Source organism: Sapajus apella, unplaced genomic scaffold (genome assembly GCF_009761245.1).
Source record: "Sapajus apella isolate SASKATOON/1434 unplaced genomic scaffold, GSC_monkey_1.0 scaffold192, whole genome shotgun sequence".
Classification (NCBI taxonomy): Eukaryota; Metazoa; Chordata; class Mammalia; order Primates; family Cebidae; genus Sapajus; species Sapajus apella.
The window spans coordinates 1,124,499-1,148,755 of record NW_022437132.1 but is presented as its reverse complement, the minus strand read 5'-3'; the positions used below and the strand labels follow the sequence as shown (position 1 = coordinate 1,148,755).

Here is a 24,257-nt window from a genome sequence, read left to right as displayed (position 1 = left end):
GGACCCTGGGAGGGCCTCGTCAGTGGGGGTCAAAGTGAGCAGAGGGACCCTGGGAGGGCCTTGTCAGGGGGGTCAAAGTGAGGAGCTGGACCCTGGGAGGGCCTTGCCAGTGGCCAGGGCTTGGGGACCCCCTGCCATCCTGTCCTGAAGAGGCCAAAGTGGGCAGGTTCCTGGGTGGCACCTGACCCCCGAGACGGGGCTGGGCTGGAAGGCACTGGTGAGGGCATCCCACTCTCACCCCTGACCTGTGAGGCTCCATGGGAAAGCCTCTACCCACTGCTCCTCAGGAAGTGATGTCGTGGGCAGGTGACCCCCACGGGCACAGAGCCGAGGCTGAGGCCAGCTCCGTGCCCCTGGACACCAGCAGCCCAGCTGGGCAGCCCCAGGATGGGGTTCTCCTAAGTGCTCCCACACGGTGCAGGAGTAGGGAGAGGCACGAACAGGAGCTGAGGTGCAGGTGGGGGAGGCTGGGGCACGAGCCAGGACTGCCCACCATGAGGCCTAAGAAACCGCTATCTGCCCACCATAAGGCTTGAGGCTGTGGGTCCAAGGAGACTCAGGTCCCTGTAGCCAGGTGCTCTGTGGCCACAAGCTCACAGGCCTGAGGGCCCATTTGGGCCCAACACCCCAAGACCCAGCAAGTAACAGGCAGAGAACTTCGGAGCCCCAAGCACCCAGTGCCACCCTCCCTGGGCCTAGTCCTCGTCTGCTGGTACCTCAGATGACAGAAGGCGTCCCTGCCAGCCCCCACCCCAACCAGCCTCCGCTGCAGGACAAGGCTTCTCCTACCTGTCTGCAGAGCAGCCGGCTGAGGCTGGGGGAGTGCGCTGTGCCCCGGGGGGACAGGGTGTGGGAGGACTCGCTGCTCCTGGCTGGAGACGGTACAGCCAATGGGACCTGGAGGGAGGCACAGGACTCCACAGGCGGTGAGTGCACAGAGGTGGCCGAGCCTGAGGCAGGGAAGCACCTAAGCTGGCAGCTCTGCCCCTGCCTTTCTGCCCAGCTTCCGCCTACCCTCATCCTCCTGAAACCCAGCGCCGTCCCCCCGAAACCCAGCGCCGTCCCCCTGAAACCCAGCGCCGTCCCCCCGAAGCCCAGCGCCGTCCCCCTGAAACCCAGCGCCGTCCCCCCGAAGCCCAGCGCCGTCCCCCCGAAACCCACCGCCATCCCCCCGAAACCCAGCGCCGTCCTGCTTCCTGCCCATCCTCCTTCCCGTCCAGCCTAGCCTGACCTGCCCTCCCTCTAAGCCACCCACCCCAGTCCTCCCTCCCAGCAGCCCATCCTGCGTCTCACCTGCCCTTAGCCTCCCCGCTCTCTCCTGCCTGTCCCCATCCTCCTCCCCACCTACCCTCCCTCCTGCCAGCTCTGGCCAGACCCGCCCTGCCTCCCACCTGCCCCCATATTCCTCCCCGCCTGGGGCCCTTCCCCCTCCCACCCACCCTGCTTTGCTTCCCGCCCAGCCCACACCTTCCCGCCGCCAGCCGCACCTGAGCGGGCGTTGCCCCCATAGGTCTCCATCTCCACCTCCTGCAGCGGGCGAGGGCGGGGCGACGGGGCGGGCGCCACGGGCCGGAACATGTAGCTGTCGTTGGGCAGCGAGAGCATCCTGGACACGGACACCTTGCGCGCAACCAGGAGGTTCGGGGCATCCCCAGCACCCCGACTCTCCTGGGGCGAGGGAGGCCCGTCCGCATCCGCCCTGCGCGCGTCCCCGGGGCCCTGCGCCATCTCCAGCTCGATCTCGGCGTCCAGCTCTGCGTCCTCACGGGCCTCCTTGTTGCTCTCCTCCAGGTGCTTCATCAGCACGGCCACCACCACGTTCACCAGCACGAACTGCGCCACCAGCACGAAAGTCACGAAGTAGACGGGCGACAGCGCCGGCAGGTAGCTCAGGCAGTGCTTGTCCTCGCGGGTGCACTCTCGCAGCGTGTCCTGCGGTGGGGGGCAGCTGCCGGCCGGGGTCCACACCACCTGCGGGCGCCGCCCCTTCCCCCTGCCCGGCCGGGACGGACCCGGGCCTGTCCCCGGGAGAGCCTGAAAAACAGCTGGGGCCGCCGGGTACCTTCATGATCCCGTTCCAATTGTCCCCCGTGGACACGCGGAACAGCGTGAGGAAGGCCATGCCGAAGTTGCTGAAGGTGGCGTGCCTGCTGAGGCCCTCGCAGGGGTTGTCCTCACTGCACTCTGTGGGAGGGAGGTGCGCCCCCGTCAGCCTCGCCTGCTTGGGTGGGGGTGGGACACACACCTGGTCCCCACATGCACCCTGGGGGGCCCAGAGGACGTAGATGACGAGGCCGTGCTGGTCCAACCGGGCTGGCAGGGGCCAACCCTGGTGTGAGCCAGAGCCCCTGGGCCGAGGCCTCCGCTGCCACACCTGGGCTGGCTGTGGTGACCCCGGGCCCTGGAAGAGTCATTAGTGTCTGTGTCTGTGACTGTGCGTGCTGGGGGCTAAGGAGGAGCCGGGTGACTGGAATTGAGCTTGCTCGGTGGACAGACACAGGCCATGGCGATGCCACGCCCACTGTCAGGACAGGGCCCTGGGGAAGGACCCGGGAGGGACCTGGCAGGGGTGGGGCTGGGCTGTCTGAGGAGGGTCCCCACCTGCCCTGCCCAGCCCAGGCCAAGGCTGAGGCCCAGGTGGAGGCTACAGCCACCAGGCAAGGGGACATAGCCAGCATGCATCTCCTGGGACCACGTGGCGTTGGGGCCGGTGGCGTTTCCACGTATGTGTGCGCATTGTGTCCACGTGTACTCGCTCTTGTGTGTGGCAGGCATCCCTGTGTCTGTGCTCCTGTGTGCACGCCCGCACACGTATGTCATAGCTGGGTGCATGCCTCTGCGTTGACACGAGCCTCAGCCTGCCAGGACCCCACATGTGCCTGGAGTGGCAGGCGGGGGCCGCTTACCCAGCCTCCCGAACAGCTCCACTCCCAGTGCAGCATAGATAAAAAACAGGAGCATGAAAAGAAGGCCCAGGTTCCCCACCTACACGAGAGAGAAGCAGAGCTGGGTCAGGCAGGAGGTGGGGCAGCCTCAGCCCACCCTGCAGGGCACTTGGCGCCTTGGCCGCCAGGCCCCACCTGGCCACCCTCTCCCGGGCACTCCCGGCCCAGGCGAAGTGGAAGCAAATTCCCAGAGCAGGGCAGGGACCGCTGTGCCTCAGCCCCATGCCCCTCTGGGGGCTCCAACGGCCTCACCAGGTGGACAGGGCCCACCCTTCCGTGCTGGCTTCTCCCTTCCTCGGCCCTGGCCCTGAGCATCAGCTTCTGGCCCTGAGCCCACTCCAGTCTCTCTGCCCAGCAGGTTCCCCAAGGCCTGGCAGGATACCCCTGGGGGCTACCTCAGAGCTCCCATGGTGGGGCCCAGACCAGCACGAAGCTAAAGGGTCCCGGCAGGTGGGCCTGGAACCTCACCCCTCCCCTGCCCACAGCTCTCCTGTGAGCCACCCCACCAGCCCCAGCATTGCACACACTGCCTCGCTGGGCGGCCCACCCCTCAAGGCTGGCCAGGCCTGGCCCTGCTCTGAGACCCTCCGCACAGCTGAGCACACGCTGGTTCCTCAGGCCTTCACGGGTGTTACTCGAGTGGAGCCAGGCGTGCTGCTGAGGACAGCATGAGCGGGGACAGCTGAGGTGGGAGCCAGAAGACATGCGGGGAGCATGTGACGGCTGGCGCAGGGATGGGAAAGGGCTGGGAAGAGGAGGCAGTGGCAGGCGCGTGCGCAGCTGTGGGGGAGCGGTGGCTGGGCATGGGGCTGGGCTGGTGGATGGACGGACGCACGGGTCGGATAGACGGACTGGAGACTATGGATGGGGCAAAGCGTTGGGTCTCTCGCCTCTGGAGGCCAAAAAGGATGTGGGCAGGGGCCAGACGCACAGGAGCAAGGAGGCTGAGCCTGCGTGGGCTCCGAGGGTCACACGGGCCCGTGGCCGACACCTGCATCCTGAGTGTGGTCCTGTGCCCACACACACACACACACACACACACTGGCCACCTGCTGCGCTCTGCACAGATCCATCCGGCTCCCCATGGCTCTCTGCCTACAGAAGTGCACCAGGGAGGTGTCCCAGCGATTAGTCTTTGCCAGAGAACTGCGGCCCAGAGGGCAGCGGCTGGATCCACCGCTCAGCGCGGCCAAGCCACGCACTGCACGCACAGCAGGGACACGGGTGCAGCAGCTGCACGCCCGAGGGATGAGGGAGATGAGTGGGGGGACGGTGAGGCCCTCCCTGCAGCCTCGTCTTTCGGGGTGTGAGGGTGCTGTGGGCTCCACCTACCTGGGGCAGGGCTTGCACCACGGTGTCCAGCAGGGCGCGCATGCCCGTGGCCATCTTCAGCAGCTTCAGCACTAGAGCCGGAAGCTGGGCGTCAGTGGGGACCCTGGGTGCCCCTGCTCTTATGCCCTGCCCAGGCCAGGTCCCACCCTCCTCCTGCAGCATCCGGGTACCCACCGCGGGCGATGCGGAGCACACGCATGATTCGGATGATGGTGGGGTTGATGGGCAGCGCCGCGTTCAACTCAATCTCCTCCAGCGTGATGCCCATGAGTGACAGCAGCACGATGGCCAGATCCAGCTGGTTCCACCTGCACGGCCGGTCCCCGCCTCAGCTCAGCACCGTCACTTCTGCAGACTCCAGGGACATGCCTGCGGCCTCGCCTGCCCCAGCCCCTAGAGCCCTGGGCCCCAAGACAGCCCCACCCCACACACCTGTCCTTGAAGAACCGACGGAACCCAAATGCCACCAGCTTCAGTGCGGCCTCGAAGACGAACACGATGGTGAACACGTAGTTGCAGTACTTGAGGGCCTCGTCCAGCGACTGGGGGTGGAGGTGGGCTGGCTCAGGTGAGGCCGGGACTACCTCTCTCCCTGGCCCCCGCCCTGCACACCGTGAGCGCCCTGCTGGCCAGCCCCGGAGGCTCCCAGGTCGGCTCAGTAGCTCCTCCTCGGGCACCAGCAGGCTCTCTGCCCCTCCTCTAGCCCAGCATACAGGCAGTGCTCCCAAAGCGTCTGACGAGGTGAGAGTGGAAGGTACCCTCCGGCATCCACAGGCCCAGCTGAACCCCACTGCCTCTGGAAAGCCACCCTGAGGCGCCGGCCTTCCTCACGCCCCGCAGCCATCTGTGTGCCCCAGCGGCCATGTCCTGGCCACCCACCCCTGTCCTCTACTGACCGGAGCACCTTGGGAGCGTGGGGACACTGGCTTACCGAGCCCAGCTCTGAGTACCTATGGTATGCAGTCTGGGCCAGGCTGGGAGGCCTGCCCGGATGGACCCTGGAGCTCCCCACCCCGAGGATGAGCCTCTGCTGAGGGAAGACCCTGCCCCTCCCAGCGCAGGCTGGGCTTTCTATAGAGCCGAGTCTGTTCGGCCTCAAAGGCTCGCTGCTGCCCGAGGCCAGCTCCTCCCCCTGGAAGGATGGGGAGAGACATCCATCCACTGAGGAAGGGAGGGGCGCAGGGGGAGTCCGAGCCAAGGAAAAACTCGTCCTCTTAGGCATGCCTGTCTCCTGTGAGGCCCCTCCTCATGGCCAGGCTGCGGAGGGTCCCTCGGGGCAGAGGGAGGGGACTTCCGATCCATGTTAAAAGAGGTCTCTGTTCAAACAAAACCTCACATCCCCCAACCAAGCCCCAGTGAGAGCCCGGCAGGGCGCCCTGTGCTGGGTCACGCCTGCTGCATCGGCTGCCATGCAGGGAGCCCCCCGCCCCCGGGCCTTCCCACTGCCCTGGTCTGGAGGAAGGCGCCTACCTTGGGCTGGTTATAGTGCTCCATGGACATGGTGATGACGTTGACGCAGATGATGAAGGTGATGAAGAGGTCCAGATAGTGGCTGGTGCACAGCGAGTGGATGGAGCGGCGGGTGGGCGAGTAGTCCGCATAGTAGGGCCGGCGCTGGGCCTCTGCAGGGAGGGCAGCCGTGAGTGCGGGCGGGGGCTGCCCGGGGCTGCTGGCTCTGCAGACCTGTTTTCCTCCCAGGTGGCCAAGTGTAGGGGAGAAGTGGGGGCCCACTGCTCACATGTGAAGATGGGGCTGGCTCTGCCTCCTTGGGGGGCTCACACAAGGCTGGAGGGGCCCCTGTTCTAGGTGAGATGCAGCTCACTGAAGCTGGCTGGGCTGGGGGGCCTGCACTGGAGCAGGCCTTGGGGCAGGCCACTGACTAACCTCCCCTCAACAATGCAGCCACGTCCCAGGGAGCCCCCAGGAGTGGGTATGGAAGCTGAGATGGCTTCTTCACATCCCACCTGGGTGCCTGTGCAGACCCCACCCTCCTGGGGCTCCCACGTTGGCACAGCATGAGGCTGGGCCTCTGTGGTCTATTCCTGTTCTGGCCTCAGGCTGAGACACTGCTGAAGGGCTGGGCAGGGCAGCCCCACTCCACCTCTGGGTCTGGGCCCACCGGCCTCACTGGAGCAGAGACGAGAGTGTGACCTGCCCTCTGGCCACCAGCCCAAGTCCCTCCCCTCCCCATCCTGCAAAGGGCCACGGGTTCGGTGTCGGGTCTGCCAGGCTGCAGCCCATCTGACGTCTGTGATCATCAGCACGTACCCCGGGTACTGGTCTGCACTGAACACTTGGCCTCCAGGGTCCCTACACGCACAGGGAGGAGCCCCCACCACCCCACAGGACCTGCCTCAGCCACAGAACCACACATGGGTGGGGACCACTAGCCCAGGGCCTGGAAGAGCAGGAGACACCCCCCAACCCGACCCTTACGCTCCGCGGGCCAGCATGCAGTCACTGAATCGCTTGGTGCAGCCTGGGCAGCCTGAGGGGGCCAGCGGCCTAGCTGGGCCGGACCCCTGAGGACACACAGCAGCCACAAGCCGGGCAGAGCCACACGCAAGCATGCACTCAGCAGCCCGGGCCCTGGCAGGTGAGCACAGCCCCTCCCCAAGCCACACACCCAGCACCTCTGGCCACCTGTGCCCGCCCTTCAGAGGACCCCAGTGGGCCTGGGATGCCCGCCCTTCCCCGGGCAGCGGCTGCAGAAGCAGGGCCTGAGGCATGCGGGGCAGGGCCGGTACCTGGGCTGGGGAAAGTGCCTGGAAAGACAAGGAGACGGTCTGAGGGCCGAGGGCGTGGGGACGCTCGGGCGAGAGCCCTCTCTGCTCTCCCTCAGCCTGTGTCACGGGCTGTGCTGGCTCCTCGTGGAGTGAGGGATCGGGGGTGGACCTGCCCCTTGGGCACTGGGGATGGGGTTGGGGGGTGTCTCTTCCTCTCCTGCCATGGTGGGCTCCCCCAGTCGCCCTCTCCGGCCAGCCCCCCCACAGCCCGGCCCCCAAGCAGGCCCAGGCAAGGCGGGTGGCGTGCAGAGCCATTCAGGGAGGCCAGGGTGGGAGTGGGCAGGGCTGGGCAGGGCTCTGGCACCCTCTGGACGGCGAGCATGCGGGGCTGGAGGGCCCGGTGGGCACACAGGTACCGACCCGCCACCGCCACCGGGAGCTCCTTACTCCTGCGCCTCCTCTCCAGGCGCCGAAGCCGCTTCTCCTCGCGCCGCCGGGCCTCCTCCGCCTCCTGGTGCTGCCGGCACTTGTGGAAGTTCTCGACCACAACACCCACGAACATGTTGAGCACGAAGAAGCTGACGATGAGCAGGAAGGAGATGAAGTACAGCAGCATCCAGGGGTTGTGGTTCTGCACGGGCTGCGGCACAGAGGCAGTGGGTGCCCACCCGCCCGCACGCCAGGCGCCCTGCCCAGGATGGCCCCGGCTCCCGAGGCCCTGCAAGTCCCCAGAGGCCAAGATGGCCACTCCAGGGAGACCCTGAGGTGACCTGGCTCGACCCCGGGGGCTGCCACCGGCCTGTGCGCACCTGCTGGTCGACACCCACGGCGTCCAGCCCGTCGTACATGATGTTCACCCAGCCGTCCTTGGACGACAGCACGAACAGCGACATCAGGGCCTAAGGGCCAGATCCAGGGTCACCGACGAGGCCTGGAGCTGAGGTCGCCGGCCCTCTGGCTCCAGGGCGTCCCCCCGGCCGCCTGGCCCACCTGGCCCAGGTTGTCAAAGTTGTACTTGCGCCGCACCCAGCGGTAGTGGGCGGCCCGGCACTCGGCCTTGGTGGAGATGTTCCTGGTGTCGGCGCCCTCGCAGTAGTAGAACTTCCCCTTGAAGAGCTGATGCGGTGCGGCGGTCACCCCGGAGTGCCCGGCTCCTGCGCCCTACCCCACCCAGGGCCTCCTGGGGCTTTGGGGTGCAAGTGAGGCCCGAGCTAACCCTCCAGCCCCGCAGCTGCGCTGCTGTAAGCCACACTGGGGTGACAGACCCTGTCTGCGACGGGGCAGACCCCCAGGCACGGGCGGGCCACTCACCTGCACACCCAGGATGCCAAAAATGATGAAGAAGGCACAACAGATGAGGACGATGTTCCCAATGGGCCTGAGCGATGAGATCAGTGTCTCCACCACCAGCTTGAGGCCCGGCGCCCGGCTGATGACCCTGGAGGAGGGCACAGAGATGCACTGGGGTCATCTATGGCGGCAGCTGGCAGCCCTGGCAGAGCTCATGCAAAGGCCCCGAAGTGGGGCCGACTGGGCGGCCTGCGAGCAGCTCAGGACTGCCAAAGCAGTAATGAGCAGTGGCGTCAGAGGGCTGTGCTTCCAAGTGTCCCCAGGAGCCCCGGGTGCCCCTGCCCCCACCTCAGAGGCCGCAGTGTCCGCAGCAGACGCAGCACGCGCAAAACGCCCAGGATCTTGGCACCGCCAGCCGAGGCCATGGCCACGACAATGTCGACCAGGGACACCAGTACCAGCAGCCCGTCCAGCAGGTTCCAGCTGCTCTGCAGGTAGGCGTGCTCGCCCGAGAGCAGCCCCAGGGCCACCACCTGGGGAGGGCCAGTGGCACTAAGCTCAGGCTCGGGGAGGGGCCTGGGGAGCTGGCAGGCAGCTGGGTGGGGCTGTGGGCAGAACGGGGACCTGGGAACGAGGGGCACTCCCAGGCCCCGAGGTACCTTCACCAGCATCTCCGCCACGAAGATGGCCGTGAAGATGTAGTTGGAGACGGTGAGGAAGACCCGCTCCTGCCGGGAGAGGACGCTGGGGAGCTGTGCCCACTCCACCCCTCCCTGGGGGTCGTGGTGGCCCACACGACAGGGTTGGCTGACTCACGGTGCTGCCGGGGTCGATGTCAGGCCTCTCCAGGGCGATGGTGACACAGTTGAGGAAGATGAAAACGAGAACCACGTGATCGAACATCTTGTGCGTGATGACCTTCCGGCAGGAGGCACGGAACCTGGGTGGGCAGGACCGGCTGAGACGTGGGGCCGGGCGCCATAGACAGCAGAGTGGATGGGGCTGCAGGCCAGCCCCGACCAGGCCTCCGCTTCAGCCCTGGTCCCTGTGGTCTCAGAGAAGGGGTGCCCACCCGGGGATGTCCAGCACGTGCCAGCCCTGCCCAGTGGGGACCTGGAGGCGGGGGTCCCCTGGGGTGGATCTACCCACCCGACCCGGGCCCCCTCACCGGTTCTGCGGGGAGAAGAGATAGAGGGCCCAGGCCTCGCGGCTCCGGCACCACTGGGGCTTGTAGGGCTCCAGCACTTTATGCAGGCGGAAGCAGCAGCTCTGGGGACAAGGAGGTGGGTCCTCAGAGCCCCGTGCCCACCTGGGCCACCCTTCCCAGCCCGAGCAGCCCTTCTCCTGGGCCCTTCTCCATCCTCACTCCTCACCCACCGGCTGCTGGCTTCTGGCTTTCTGGTCTCTGGGGCCCATGCCATGGAGCCTCCTCCTTCTCTACCCTGGGGATGGCACAGTGACCCATGCTGGGAGTCCACCGGGCCAATTAAGTGGGTGCTCTTGGGCCTGTGGCTCTGGGGAGCAGTCCTCCACCCAAGGGAGCCTGACAGTCTCGTGGATGCGTGCCCCTGCCTCGGCAGGAGCTCAGAGCCTATGGGTGACCAAACAGTGCACGGCGCAGCCCGGTGTGCAGGCCAGACGTGGGTCATTTAACGCACGGGCCCTGGATGGCAGCGGGGGGGACTCTGGGATCAGCTGTGGCTGAATCCCTGGCCGCTGCTGGATTCCTCCCTGGCCTGGCCTGCTTCTCTCCCCTTCTGAGTCCCCCCAGTGAATAACACGCCCCGAGGCCCATCTGACACTCCACTCAGAGAGCCTGCTCCAGACAGGGGCGGTAAGGGGACCGTGGCCCAGCGCCACGCACTCACATCCTCCAAGTCGTCATCGAGCTCGGCCGCGTCCTCCCTGTGGCTGTCGATGCGTAGGAAGAACTCACTGGGCAGGGCCACCATCTGCCCGTTGCAGTCACGGCACTTGGCAGGTGGGAGGGCAGCTGGCCGCGGGGGCCGTGGGTCCAGGGACTCCGCGCGCCGCAGGGGGGTGGTGCGGGGCTCAGGCGCGCCCCGGCCGTCCTCGGCTTCGTCGTCGGTGCTGCCCTTGCCCTCGCCGGACAGCAGGGACTCACGCTCCCCACACTGGCTGCGGCGCTTGAGGCTGGGGGCACGGCCCAGGCTGCTCCAGCTGGAGCGCCGGCTGCTCCAGGCGCCATTGGGGCCCCAGGGGGCACAGGGAGAACCTCGGACGCTGGCCTGGGAGGTGGCGGGAGTCAGTGGCCTGGAAGCATCACTATTAACACCAACCGCTGGCATCTATGGACCCCCCGTCCAACCTGCCTTCTCCTGGCCACGTTTCTGCCCACCGCCCCCGGCCTGCTGCTCGGGTCTGCCCATGCTGCGTGCCGTGCACCCTGAGAGACTGCCGCGTCTGCCCCTTCATGCTGGCCTCGCAGAGCAGCAGTCCCGGCTTCCGCTCGCAGAAACTACAAGGCTCTTTCTTAGTCTCTGCACAGGACTGGGACTTTACAGGTGTAGGGGGTGGGACCCTCACTTGTTCTTGGGGAAGGCCGTAATGAGACAGAATGTGAAGGGGCCTGCGGGCTGGGGCAGGAGACGGTCCCTACCAGAGGCTTCTGGTCTCCCAGGGTGGGGTCCCCGGAACCGCTGCTGCCACGCCGAGAGGCCGGGAGGCTGGGGGCTGCGTCCAGGTACGGGGAGCTCTTGGGGGTGGGCATGGGCGTGGCTGCTGTGCACGTGATGAGGGGAGGGGGCAGGCTGCCACGGCCCTCCAGGTGCCCGTTGGGGGTTACGGCCAGGGAGCACATCTTCAGCTCTGCAGGACAGAGGGAAGAATGGACCCCTAGAGCCGCCAGGCTCCCGGACCAGGAATCCACCCACCTAGGACGTGCCCTCAGGGGGCCACGCACGGCCAGAGCCCAGCCCACGCACTGACCGCACGCACCTGAGGCCTGCAGCTCTCTGAACTTGTGGAAGTCCTCCTCAAAGCGGACAGACATCTTATCCTCGTCAGTGTCCGATCTGCTGGCGTCGCCCTGTACCCCGCAAAGCACAAGGCAGGCGTGAGGGCCCTGAGAGTGGGGACCCTTCATGCCGGACGGAAGGCTGGGCCGGCCTGGTGGGGGTGCAGACAGGAGGGCCCAGAGACTGATGTCACTGCCGTGGCAGGCAGCTAGGGGAGAAATCTGCCTCTCCAGACCGACCCCTGCCCACCCACTGGGCTCCTGGCCTCCCCCTCCTCCTGGGGCCCCCCCTCCTCAAGGAAGCCAGCTTCCCTTCTCTACTCCACTCCTGGAAGGCCCTCCACACCCCTCCCCTCTACCTGGAAGCCCCTCTTCCTTTTCCTCACCCTCCTCCTGGCAGCCCCCCACCGTTCTCATGGAAGTCCCCATCCCTGCCCCTCACCTCCGCCTGGAAGCCCTCCACGAGGATGGCCACGAGCAGGTTGAAGAGGACGTAGTTGCCGAAGGTCATGAGGGCCACGAAGTAGAGGGCGGCCCAGGAGGAGGTGGAGGCCATGCCGTTGTACAGCACCACGTTCCAGTCCTCCTGGGTCAGGATCTGGGGGACAGCGTGGAGCCCGGGCGGTCAGCCCAGCCCTGAAACGCTCTGCAGCAGCAGGACGGAACACCCAGCTCTCTGCGGATGAGACTCAGCACAGCACTGTTGCGGGGACCCCAGGCCCTACCTGGAACACAGTGACGATGGCCCACAGCAGGGAATCGAAGTTCTTTCTGTCAGGAACCGTGTCTCCGGTGTCTGTCTTCAGGCTGAACTTGCAGCCGAAGAGGTGCATGCCCAGGATGCTGGGGGGAGGCAGGGGTGTGCTGATGGGGAGAGAGGGGGCAGCAAAACAGGGCGGGGGAGGAAGGGGCAGGGCCAGCTCTGGCCATCTTGGGTCTCCTGGCCTCCCACCCTTCCTGAGCTCTCAGGCTTAAGACTTCCTGGCCCCACAACTCAGTACTACTGTGACCTTTCTACGGGCGAGAAGACCAAGACCAGAGGTGGGACGGACACGGGAGGCCACTCAGGCTTCGGGCAGCAGCTGGGACCTGGGACACCTGCCTCATTCAGCTCCTGGCTGCCTACCCTCCAGCCAACCCTGACCCTGAGCTCCAGGCCAGACTGGCACCCAGTGGGTGCTCAGAACACCCCAGCTGGAGCCCGGTGCCCGCCCCCACCCCCAGCACTCTGTTCCTCTGTGACCAAGTGCCCAGCTTGTCCACCTGGTGGCCCAGCTCTGAACCTGCCATCTGCGAGGCCCGAGGGAGCACGGCCCAGGCTGACTCTGTACCTCTGGTGAGTGGCACACAGCAGCTGCCCGATCAGGGCTTCTCAAACGAAGGCACAGAGGCTGAGTGTCTGCAGATGCTCTGGGGCTGGTGGTGGGGGGGTTCCTTTTCTTTGGGGGTAGCCCCAGCCCTTTGCCTCCCAGCTGCCCTGGGGTGAGACACCAGGTGGGCCGAGGGGTGGGGGTCCCACCTGAAGATGAAGATGAACAGCATGAGCAGCGTGCAGAAGGTGGCCACGTTGTCCATGGTCTTCACCAGCACCACCAGCTGGCGCCGCAGCGCTGGCAGGAAGCGCACCAGCTTCAGCACACGCAGCAGCCGGAAGGTACGCAGCACGGACAAGCCACCGTCCGCCTGCCCCACGATCTCCCACACGCTGCAGACGTGTGGGGCGAGGGTCAGCGGGGCTGCGATCCCTGACCCCAGTCCCTCCTCCCACTGGAAGCAGGATCAGCCGCCCGGGAGCCACAGCGGCCTGTGCTGCATCCTACAGATGGGAGCAGGTCTGGCTGCATCAAGGTGCAGCTGTAGAAGCATCTCAAAAGCCACCTATCTGCTGATGGCCCTGGTGGCTATCTGGCCCCTGACCTCCCTGGGAGAGCAGAACAGGCTCTGGGCGGGTCGGGGACGCTCCTTCACTGAGGGTGCTCTTCTGTCCTGGCCCTGCCACAACCAGACCTGGCCCGTTTGCTCTGCTCACCTGCTCCCTGCCCAGGGGTGTGAGGCCCCTCACCCCTCTCTACTCAAGGGATGAGCTTCCTCCTAGGGGAAGACGGTGGGGGCATTTCCCCTCAAATTCTGCCTGTCCTTTCTGGTTTAATTTTGTAGCAGAAATGCCGCCCCGACAGTCAGCATCACTCAGCCTTTTAAGCTGGTCTTTCCCGCAGGGCCTGAGCCCTTAACAGCCCAGCCCGGAGGCCACTGCACGCGTGCTCTGTTCCTGCAGGGAACAGCTCTGCTAGTTTCCAGAAACATCCATCTGAGATACAGCTGATGTAATAGGTGCATACCCAGTAGTGCTTGCGGGGAAGCATAGGGTCTGGGGAAGGGACGGCTCCCAGGACAGTCCCTTGGGCCAGTGGGGTCAGCAGGCACCTGATGCCCACAGCCTGCCGTCAAGGCTTCTGCTGTTGCCAGTGCTTCCTCCTGCGCTCAGGGTTTTGCTCTGTAGTTGTTTTTTTTTTTTTTTTTGGCCAGAGAGTGGAGCTTCCCTCGCCCCTCTGGCCTGGGGAGGGGTGGGGACCCACCTGATGACCACAATGACGCCGTCAAAGATGTTGTAGGGGCTCCGGATGTAGCCCAGAGGGCCGCAGGCCAACAGCTTCAGCAGCATCTCCAGGGCGAACATGCTGGTGAACACGATGTTGCTGATCTCCAGGGCATTCGTCAGCTCCTCAGGCTGCAAGTGGAGGTGGGGTGGTCAGGGGCCCCCCCCTACGGCTCCCACCCCTCCTCAGCACTGATCTGGGGCAGGTTTGGTGGCATCAAGGACCCAAGGGGTCAGGGGACTGCCACAGCATCTCAGAAGGAGCCTAGTCAGCTGCTGTCTACAGAGGACCCGGGTGTCCCCTCCAGCAGATGACAGCACACCTGGTCTCCTACCTCACCATCCCAGGCCTCCCCGGGCCCTGCCTGACCGTCCCACCATCAGGTCAAGCATTCAGGCTGCTGGAGGCCTCCTGAGACTCCCCAGGCCCCACGAGCACGAGCGGGAGCCCACGCCCTGCCCAGGCCCCCCGCACCTGCTCGTGGTACTCCACGCCCATGCTCAGCGTGTTGACGAGGATGGCCGTCATGATGCCGCGGCTGAAGTACTTGCTGTCCACGATGCGGCGCAGCTTGCTGCTGAAGGTGGCCCAGAGGCGGCCCGGCCTGCCCAGCTCGCCGGGGGCTGCCCTCTGCTGTGCCCGCTGCCGGGGGCTGCCTGGGCCTGGCGTGTCTGTTGCAGGGGACTGTTGCATGGGGTCCCGGCGGTCGCCATGCCGCACGTCCTGCGTGAATTCATAGATGCCATGGCCATCTGAGTCTCCACTCTCTGAGCCGCTGAGCTCGCCCTCCGGGTCCTCCAGGGCGCGGGTGCAGTATGGGCAGCTCTTCAGCTCACAGGTCAGCATGCCTGCTGGGGGGCTGGGCAGGGGGCAGGGCACGTTCAGGCCCGACAGGTGGCCAGGGGCCTGGCCCAGTCCTGTGGGAGAGGGCACAGACAGGGGCAGGCCCACTTAGCTGTGCTGCCACCAGGGCCTGGAACCCACACTCACACAAGCGGTGGGGTGAACGTGTCCCCCCCGGAAAAGATCCATCCAGGGTCCAACCGCCAGAACCTGCGAGTGGACTTCACCTAAAAGCAGGGTCTCCGCGGGTGCAGTGAGTTAAGATGGGGGAGGAGGCTGTGCGGGAGGAGGGAGGGCCCCACACCATGACTGTTCCACTAAACAAAAGGAAATGAAGACAGACAGACGCCGGGGGGACATGTCTATAAGCTGGGGAGCAGTGGGAACTGCCAGAATTCAGGAGAGGTGGGGAGAGTCCTCCCCTAGACCCCCCGGAGGAGCTAACCCTGCGACACTGGACCGCTGGCCTCCAGGGCTGAGAAAGCAGGTTTCCACTGTTCAAAGCCCCCCAGGACATGGTGACAGCAGCCAGACACGTGCAGGCACGTACTTGGGCACATCCACACACACTCCTGGGCACACACTCCCCACGCCACGGCTGCATTGCTGCTCACATGCTAGCAGAGGGACACTCTTAGTTGCAGACACGTTTGCCTTCCTTGGGCTGTGCCATCCACAGAAATATACCACCACCCACGTTCCAGCAGCGACAGCACACAGGCAAAGTTAGCTACGGAATTCTGCGTAACCCGACGCAACCTCCAACACGAAACGGACAGAAAAATGACTGAGTTGTCCTGCGACATTTTCATGCTGTCTTTGGAACCCGTGTGCCCCTAATGACACAGTGGCTGGACTCCCACAATTCAAGGGTTAGAAGCACGTGCTCAACACTCTCGCCTGCACACCCTGAGTACCAGGGCATGAGGGCACACAGTGTCCTGGCAGCCTCGCTCATGTCTGCCCCGTGCTTGCCTGCATCTATACATCTGTGCATAGAACCTAGAAGGGCACCCAGGCCTGTGTGGAACCCTACCATCTGCGGGTCCTGGAGTCTCCAATTCACCTGTCTGTCCACGGTGGGCTGAAGCCAAGGCCCCGCGCAGGAGAACCCCACGTCAGCCTGTCTCTTCCTGAACCTTGCTGATTCCCTGATGGTGCCCCCCTGCCCTCCCCTGCTCAGTGTCTCCACCTAGAAAGGTGGCCAGCCTCGATGCCCACAAAAGGCTCTGCAAGTCCTCCAGACAAGCATCCAGGCTGTGGACATGGGCATACGATACCTCTCGGGGCCGGGCAGAGGCAATGGGATACTGGCCCAGGAGGGTCTGACAAGTCTTGTCAGATTCAGAATCCTGCCTCCATGGCCCGCCACTCCTGCTGTGGGCTGTGGGCCACCGGGCCTTGCTATGGCACTGATGGGGGCAGGACCTGCCTCTTTTCCCTTCTTAGGGATTCCAGAGGCATGACTGATCTGCTTCACAAAACTCCAAGTTAGACTCATGAGAGTGCCCACAGTGGGTGCAAGAATGACATATTGGAGACCCTGCCCACCCTGCCTGGGTCCCACCGCCTTCTCCGTGGGTTAGGGCTGGGGTCCTCACCATGCTCCCCAACCACATGCTGGATCTTCTCGTAGGGGTCGGGGCTATCCAAGCTCAAGGGGCTGTGCCCCCCGGTGCCTGGTGGCCCACTGGCCCACTTCCCCTTGGGTCCGGGGCTGGTGCTGCCTTTGCCGCTGCCCGGCCCTGAGGGCAGGATGGTGGGGTAGTTCATGGCAGCCAGCCCCGTGGCCAGCTTGAGGCTGGCAGCGGCGGTGGCTGCGGCATGTGCCACCCGGGCCCTCTCCTGCGGCCCCTCTATGTGGCAGTCGGCATGGTAGATGCTGTGCACAGACTCTGCGTCGGGTGGTCTGCGGCCTGTGGAGGGTGGCGAGGGAGGCGCACCCGCCCGCACCAGCCTGGAGTCGCAGACGCCCGGCTCGGGGCCAGGCTGGCGGGGGCTGCCGTGGCTGAAGTGGTAGTGGTGGTGGTGGTGGTGGTGGTGGTGGTAGACAAGGTGGTGCACCGAGGCTGTGGGCCTGCCTGCCCGGCGCTGGCGGTGCCCGGGGCCCTGGCCTGGGACTGCGCTGGGGTCCACCTTCTTGCGCCAGCGGCTCTGCCAGCGGGCGTAGAGGCGCAGCGTGCGCCGCTTGACCTTGCGGAAGACGTGGCCCACATACTTCAGCAGCTCCTCGTAGCAGCTGCCGGGCTCAGAGAAGCTGGCCAGCGTGCTGTCGTTGGACAGGTGGCGCGCCCGCTGCTCCCGCATCAGCTGGCTCTCCCGCTGCTTTGTCTCTGAGAACTGTGTGGCAATCACCACCAGGCACAGGTTGATCATGAAGAAGGAGCCCACCTGCGACGGCGGAGGGCAGGCGGGTGGCCGTGAGTGAGCAGGTCCCTGATTCACCGCGGAGCCCCACTGTGCGCCGCCTGTGTGAGTGGGGGCCACGCCACGGGCACAGTGGGCGGGGTGCCCTGCTGTGGGCAGGTCACTGGTGTGCAGTGCTGAGCCCCCACATCTAAAGCAGGCATCGCACAGTAGGTGCTTTGTGCCTATTTGGACAAAAGACCGGGCACCCTCTTTCCTGCTCGTGCATGTGACTCGGCCCCTCCTTCATCTGCAGGTGACCTTCTTGACGGGGGCCACCCTCCCCTCCCCAGCACCCCAGGTGTGTTTCCTCTTTAGCACAGGCCAGTGTACAGCAAGTCTCCTCGGCGTGTTCGCCTCATGTGCTGTCTGCGAATAAGGCAGGGACGCGTGTCTGCTTCTGTGACCTGCCGAGTGCTGGCAGGGTGGCTCCAGGCACACCCAGGACCCTACAGATGTCTGCTGACTCAACCGGCTCTGCTGGCATACCTGGGGCCTCCGAGAGGACCAGGTGAGGAGCATGCCTGGGGCCGAACACACCGTGGAACGCTGTGCTGGGAGGGCAGGGACCCCCCAGAGGTGTTCCTGGCTCTCTAGCCCTGAGCTAGCACCCACAGGCCTGGACCCTGAGTAGGTGATGACATGGCCTCCCAGCGTCCCCAGCCGCACCTCCCCAAGCCCACAAGCTCTGCCTCCCTCCCGTGTGCCCCTTCAGCTGGAGGCTGGCCAGAAGTCCCTCTGACCACGCGGGTCGCCCTCCCCACCCCCAGCCAGCCAACGCCAGGGCCCATCCTGGTGAACGCTGCCGCCCACACTCACGATGATGAGCAGGATGAAGTAGATGAAGTTGTAGAACGAATGGGCGTCCATGACGTAGTACATGATGTCCACCCAGCCTTCCAGCGTGATCACCTGCAGGGGTGGTGGCTGGACGTGGGCCCGCACCACCTCTCCTCCTCCTCCCCACGCCCCTGGGGTCTGGGCTGGGGGGCAAGTCCCACAGCCGCTCCCCCGCTGTGCAGCAGGGCCCCGTCCCATCCTCTGGGCGCCCACCTGGAAGATGGCAATCCAGGCGTAGCCGATGTTGTCGAAGTTGATGGCGCCGTTGTGGGGGTTGGAGTCGCCCGAGCGGCACACGTTGTAGTACTGGTTCCAGTTGATGCAGGCGTTGCGCGCGGCGCCCGCCCCCTCAGCCTGCGGCTGCGCATAGGCCTCCCAGCCCAGCGTGCAGGGCACGCGCAGCTCTCGGCGGCTGGGGATGTGCGAGCACTTCTGCATGCCGTTGTCTCGGCGGGAGGAGCAGATGAACGGGTTCTCCTCGCCCTCCTCCGTCTGGTAGTACGGCCGCAAGAAGGTCAGGTTGTTGTTCCTGGGGGATGGGCACAGCCGGCGCCCGGAGGCACGATCAGGGGCAGCAGACATGGCCAGCTTCGGGGACACGATCAGGGTCAGGAAGGTGATTAGGGTCAGGGCCGGGGGACCCATGACAGCTAGGGGGGCACGGTTAGGATCAGGGGGCGTGATAGGACCAGGGGTCATGACCAGGATCAGGGGACACAGCCAGGGCCAAGGCCAAGGACACGGTGGTGCTGCAGGAACCTCACCCTTCTCAGCCCAAGTCCGCGGAAAGACAAAGACAGAAAGGAACAGGGAGACGGAGACGGAAAAAGTAAAGAAAAACAAAACAAAACCAAAGAGACAAGGACAGAGAAACTGACAAAGAATAACACAGGGAAACAGGGACGGGAGATGCATGTTCAGACCATGGCTCCTCCTGGGAAGGGGTGAGGGGAGGGGACCCCAGGGAGAGGAGTGACGGCCGTGGGGTGAGGGCTGAGTCCTGGGGAGAGGGATGAGGGGACCGCAGGAGGAGGGATAAGGGGAGGGGGCACAGGTGAAAGGAGGGGACCTGGGGCAATGGCTGAGGGAACCCAGGGTGAAGGCTGAGGGACCCCTGGGGTGAGGGAAGCTGATCCTGGGACACAGGCTGAGAGGATCCTGGGGTGAAGGATGAAGGGACGCTGGGGCGAGGGTTGAAGGAACCCTGAGGCGAGGGGAGGCGACCCTGGGGTAAGGGCTGAGAGGAATCTCAGGTGAGGAATGAGAGGACCCTGCAGTGAGGGGAGACCCCAAGGGGAGGGCCGAGGGGAGACCCCGGGGTGGGGGCTGAGGTGAGATCCTGGGGTTGAGGGGAGAGCCCAGGGTGCGGGGGAGACCCAGGGGGAGGGCCGAGGAGAGACCCCAAGGGGAGGGCTGAGGGGAGACCTGGGGGGGAGGGCTGAGGGGAGACCCTGGGGGGTGGGCCGAGGGGAGACCCCGGGGTGAGGGCCGAGGGGAGACCCCGGGGTGAGGGCCGAGGGGAGACCCCGGGGTGAGGGCCGAGGGGAGACCCCGGGGTGAGGGCCGAGGGGAGACCCCGGGGTGGAGGACTGAGGGGAGACCCTGGGGTAAGGACTGAGAAGACTCTGGAGGAAAGAGAAGGCTGTTAGGGTGACTTGTCCTGGGTCCTGATGGAAGGTGGCAAGGGAGGTGGGGCCAAACCCGAGGTGCTGGTAGGGGCGTGAACTGACTGACTGGGGGTTGGTGCCAGTGGGGGCGGGGACTGCATGGTGGGCGGAGCCATGTAGGCGGGGACTGCATGGTGGGCGGAGCCATGTGGGGCGGTAACTGCGTGGAGGGTGGAGCCACATGGGGCGGTGGCTGCATTGAGGGCGGGACCATGTGGGCGGTGACGGCACGGTGGGCGGAGTCACGTAGGTCAGTGACTCTGCGTTAGGTGGAGCCACAAAGTGCAGTGACCGGTGGGCGGAGCCAGGAGGCGGTGACTGCATGCAGGGCGGAGCCATGTGGGGCGGTGACTGTGGAGAGCGGAGCCACAAGGTTGGGTAACTGGGTTGTGGGCGGGGCCACGTGGGGCGGAAACTGCGTGATGGGTGGCGCCACAGGTGAGGTCAGCGGGTGGTGGGCGGACCCATGTGGGGCAGTGATGCGTGCAGGGTGAAGCCATGTGGGTAGAGCCATCAGTGTGGGGCCTCACGGAGGCAGGGCCTTGCTACCTGACAAAGGCGCTGTCCAGGAAGCAGCGGTTCCGCAGGAGGCCCGCCCAGAGCTGGACGCCAACGATGCCGAAGATGAAGAAGACGAAGAAGCAGAGCAGAAGAACATTCCCGAGCATGGGCAGCGTGTCCAGCAGCAGGGTGACCAGGATCCGCATGCCTGTGGGCAGCAAGGCCAGGGTCAGCACTGCTAAGCCCTGGAGGTGCGTCCTCCGGGCCACAGCCCCTCCCTGGAGCCCTGAGCCCTGTCCACTGTTCACAGTGGGTGTCCACGCCCACCGCATGCTGGCTTGGGTTGCCCCCTAGTGACTTTCTACACCCTCGTGTGATCGGGGCTCCCCTTCCGCCACCGCCGGCCCCCAGGGACACGGACACCCAGGGGCCTGACACGCCCAGAGGGGAGCCAGGTCTCCACCTCCAACCAGCCCAGGGCGGCTGGTCCTGCTGCTTTTGGAGTGCTGGGGTGTGGACAGGCGGAGCCGGGGGACTGCTGGGGCAGGCCTGACCACGAAGCATCTCAGGGCCTCGGAATGACCAGAGTGCAGTGGCCCTCAAGGCTTGTCCCATGGCACCCTGAAGCTACCATCAAGGCAGCAGCAGCCTTGGGAGCTCCAGAGCCTTGGGTGGTGGGCTGTCTCCTGGGGGGTCTCTGCAGCAGGCTCAGGGTTCTGAAAGCTTTTTGTCTGATTCCCAGTGAGAATCCTGCCAAAGCAGAGCCCCACCCCAGAGAGAGGCTGCTGGGGGCAGTGGGGAGGGTAGGCAGTGGCTTTTCATGAGGCAGCACTGAAGCCTTCAGTCCTCGGTGCTGTGGGCCGCGTGAACTCCAGATTAATCTAGCAAGTGGGTCAGCCAAGCCCCATGCACCCCTCGCTCCATCACGGGCCTGTTCCCCCAAGACCTCCTTTCCTCCAAATTTAAGCAAGGACCAGGTTAAGGCAGCAGGTAGAGCCCTGGGCCAGGAGCCTGGGGATGCTGAGGTCTCACCCAGCACCCAGGGGTGTCAATGGCAAAACAGGCTCCTCAGGTCGTGGGGGTGAGTGAGATCCGGGAGGGGCACGGAAATGCCAGAACAGCCGACAAGAGCAGAAAGATCAGTGAGCACTGCCCTGGTCAGACCACAAGTGGCTCAAAAATCACAGACGATCCAGGGGTGAGAGTGGACCCCAGGTCAACAGAACGGGATGCAGCCCAAAATATGTCCTCATTATGAGGAACATATGATCCAGTCTGGAAGAGTTTCCTAGCTCCCTCTCTGGGACAGGAGCACATCCCCAGGAGGCCAGGCTGCTGGTGACAATTAGGACCATTCTGGGAATTTAACCTGAAAAGTAAACATCCATGGAAGGGGGCTGTGTGCTGGGCTGCTTTATGCTCCAACAGGTGGGGCCAGACTGGTGTGCAGACAGCACACAGTGTGTGCCAGGCGCAGGGCCAAGAGCCACACGTGCATCACCTCACTGCACGCTGAGCCTCCCTTGGGGCCATAGGCACCCCTGTACACTATTCCAGGAGACAGTGAGGTTCAGGCTCAGTCACACAGTATTCAACCCCTATCTAAGCCGCACAGTAGATCTAGGCAGGCAGATGGAAGGAAGGCTCAGGGGCCAGCAGCACAAGCCTAACCTACCTGCCTTTCAGGAAGCTGGAGGCCCCAGGGGAGGGAGTGCCCAACCCGGGGGTGTGCTGCAGGACAAGCCCTGAGTGCCAAGGCCACCAGGACCCAGGTTAGGCAGCCGGAAAGGCTGTGTTACATCCACACGTGCACACACAGGGCCACAGCTACGCAGGGCCACAGCTACGCAGGGCCTCATACGGCCTCGTGGGGCCGCACCCACCCCCAGGAGCTGGAGAAATTGAATGCAGCCCTGAGTGCTTTAAAAAACTATCCCATAGGGCCAGGTGTGGTGGCTCACGCCTGTAATCCAAGCACTTTGGAGGCCAAGGCAGGTGGATCACCTGAAGTCGGGAGTTCAAGACCAGCCTGACCAACATGGTGAAACCCTGTCTTTAAAAAAAATAACTATCCCATCCTGTCTCTGATGCAGGTGGGTGGCCCAGGTTTGACAGCACGGTTCCCAAGCAAGCAGGCGTGTGACTTCCGGAAGCTCTTCCTCCGCCTCCCCTCACTCCCAGGGCACAGCGCACACAGGCAGCTCCTCTCCACCGGGCCCCTCCTCACAGCTGCTGACCAAGTCCTGGAGGGTTTCTAGCCTTCCTTCTCAAAACTCAGCTGCTCAGCAGGGGCTGGGCTGCTTTATGCTCCAACAGGTGGGGCCAGACTGGTGTGCAGACAGCACACAGTGTGTGCCAGGCGCAGGGCCAAGAGCCACACGTGCATCACCTCACTGCACGCTGAGCCTCCCTTGGGGCCATAGGCACCCCTGTACACTATTCCAGGAGACAGTGAGGTTCAGGCTCAGTCACATGGAGGCCCAGCCCGGGCCAGCCATCTTCCCCTCTTCCCTTGGGCGGTGCTCCTGGCAGGAGGGGGGAGCAAGGCAGTGGGAGGGTTGGGGAGGCTGAGTTGTCCTCAGGACAGACTCTGCCCTTGCTTGTGTGGGAGTGAAGGCAGTGCTGCACAAAGCCCCCAGGAGAGCTGAGCCGCACTCACAAAGGTGTCTCCACCAGCGTGAGCCACAGTAGGATGGGCCAGACAGCAAAGCCACCAGCAATGTGCTTAGCCCCCAGCCTTGCCCTAAATGCCAGGCAGACGAGGCACCCGAGGTTCACAGTGGTCCCTGTCACCCGGCCATGTGGGAGCCAGGGACCCTGTGAATGCTGACTACCCACCACACCCCAGCTGGATTCTCCCCCGAAAACCTTTAGCAAGTCCTGCAGGGCCCGTGGTAAATGGCAGAGGCCACCCCAGTGCTGGGACCAGGGCTGGGGCCGGGGTGCTGGGAACCTTCACCTCCCAGTCCTGTGGTCCCATGAGCCCTTTTGAGTGCTCTGCGGGGCTGGTGGACACGCAGGCCTCCCGGTCTCAAGCCAAGGTGGGGAGGTCACTTACTGGGCACGCGGTTGATGGCACGCAGGGGCCGCAGCACTCGTACAGTCCTGATGGCCGAGAGGCTCACATTGTGCCCGTCCAGCGAGTACTCCATCATGCTGGGGGAGGGGCGAGGGGGCAGCTCAGTGAGGGGCCCAGGGCCAAGGGGGGCGGGGGTGCACACAGGGCTGGCAGGGCCGGAAGGCCTTGCACCAGCCAAGATGGGCCCCAAGATAGCAGGAGCATGACCCTTAGTGACACAGAGACCACCTCCATCGCCCGTGCCCAGGAGGGGCGTCTCCAGACACCCCGACAGGATCCCTGGCTCTACCTGGACCCCTCCGGAACACGCCTCTCATCTTTCTTTACAAGGGGACACAGGGATCCCGGTGGGGCGGGGCCCCTTGGCCAGCTCTCCGAAGCGGGGCCTACCCCGCCATGACGATGAAGAAGTCCAGCCTGTTCCACGTGTCCCCCAGGTAGCACTTCTGCCCGAACAGCCCCAAGGCCACCATCTTGATGATCATCTCCACCGCGAAGAAGGCGAAGATGAAGGCGTCAAAGGCCTGTGGGAGGAGGGGTCAGGAGGGGCCGCGGGAGGACTCAGCCCCTTCCCGGAGCCCCGCCCCCGCTCCGCCGAGCCCCGCCCCCGCTCCGCCGAGCCCCGCCCCCAGCCCCGCCCCTCACCTCCAGGATGTTGCAGCGCTCGGAGCCGCACTCCACGTCCTCGCAGGGCCGGAACATGCCCAAGGTCACGCAGTTGAGCATGATGACCAGCATGCTCACGTGCTCGAACCACGTGTCACCGCGAGTTAAGGAGCACGCCGGCGCGGTCCAGGATCCGCCCCCACGGGGCTCCCAAATGCTCACCCGTCAGCCGGTGCCCCCCGCAGGGCTGTGTGCATGTGAGGGTGTCCAGCCTGGCATGGGGACCGCAGGACCGGCGCCCGCCCCTCCCGAAAGCAGCCACCAGGTGGCGCCCCGGCCTCTGCCTGGCCAGGCTCTGCACAGTGGGGGTCACCGTCCCAGACCTGGCCCCCAGGTCCCCGGGAAGGCTTATCAGGAAAGCGGGGTGCAGGAGCCCTGGGTGGGCTGC

General features: G+C 65.2%; 1 protein-coding gene across 4 annotated transcripts in view; it reads right to left on the bottom strand.

The window, feature by feature from the left end:
* The window catches only part of CACNA1H (calcium voltage-gated channel subunit alpha1 H), a 26,161-nt gene extending 1,904 nt beyond the window's left edge, over nucleotides 1–24,257 (bottom strand). The window contains exons 1-32 of one of the 4 annotated variants that reach the window (XM_032269468.1): nucleotides 23,849–24,257; nucleotides 23,594–23,727; nucleotides 23,183–23,280; nucleotides 20,173–20,332; nucleotides 18,170–18,485; nucleotides 17,936–18,028; nucleotides 16,312–17,101; nucleotides 14,342–14,784; nucleotides 13,847–13,998; nucleotides 12,790–12,975; nucleotides 11,996–12,113; nucleotides 11,713–11,868; nucleotides 11,252–11,342; nucleotides 10,914–11,122; nucleotides 10,162–10,542; nucleotides 9,462–9,562; nucleotides 9,110–9,233; nucleotides 8,953–9,021; nucleotides 8,642–8,826; nucleotides 8,315–8,441; nucleotides 7,994–8,119; nucleotides 7,813–7,902; nucleotides 7,451–7,643; nucleotides 7,025–7,042; nucleotides 5,748–5,899; nucleotides 4,710–4,819; nucleotides 4,452–4,585; nucleotides 4,278–4,348; nucleotides 2,907–2,985; nucleotides 2,063–2,184; nucleotides 1,488–1,932; nucleotides 790–950 (exon numbers count right to left, since the gene is read on the bottom strand). In XM_032269468.1, the coding sequence (XP_032125359.1) occupies nucleotides 790–950; nucleotides 1,488–1,932; nucleotides 2,063–2,184; nucleotides 2,907–2,985; nucleotides 4,278–4,348; nucleotides 4,452–4,585; nucleotides 4,710–4,819; nucleotides 5,748–5,899; nucleotides 7,025–7,042; nucleotides 7,451–7,643; nucleotides 7,813–7,902; nucleotides 7,994–8,119; nucleotides 8,315–8,441; nucleotides 8,642–8,826; nucleotides 8,953–9,021; nucleotides 9,110–9,233; nucleotides 9,462–9,562; nucleotides 10,162–10,542; nucleotides 10,914–11,122; nucleotides 11,252–11,342; nucleotides 11,713–11,868; nucleotides 11,996–12,113; nucleotides 12,790–12,975; nucleotides 13,847–13,998; nucleotides 14,342–14,784; nucleotides 16,312–17,101; nucleotides 17,936–18,028; nucleotides 18,170–18,485; nucleotides 20,173–20,332; nucleotides 23,183–23,280; nucleotides 23,594–23,727; nucleotides 23,849–23,941 (5,727 nt within the window). In that variant the 5' untranslated portion in view covers nucleotides 23,942–24,257. Of the gene's footprint in view, nucleotides 1–789; nucleotides 951–1,487; nucleotides 1,933–2,062; nucleotides 2,185–2,906; nucleotides 2,986–4,273; nucleotides 4,349–4,451; nucleotides 4,586–4,709; nucleotides 4,820–5,747; nucleotides 5,900–7,024; nucleotides 7,043–7,450; nucleotides 7,644–7,812; nucleotides 7,903–7,993; nucleotides 8,120–8,314; nucleotides 8,442–8,641; nucleotides 8,827–8,952; nucleotides 9,022–9,109; nucleotides 9,234–9,461; nucleotides 9,563–10,161; nucleotides 10,543–10,913; nucleotides 11,123–11,251; nucleotides 11,343–11,712; nucleotides 11,869–11,995; nucleotides 12,114–12,789; nucleotides 12,976–13,846; nucleotides 13,999–14,341; nucleotides 14,785–16,311; nucleotides 17,102–17,935; nucleotides 18,029–18,169; nucleotides 18,486–20,172; nucleotides 20,333–23,182; nucleotides 23,281–23,593; nucleotides 23,728–23,848 lie in introns of all 4 variants that reach the window. The other 3 variants (XM_032269467.1, XM_032269465.1, XM_032269466.1) reach the window with 3 other exon arrangements.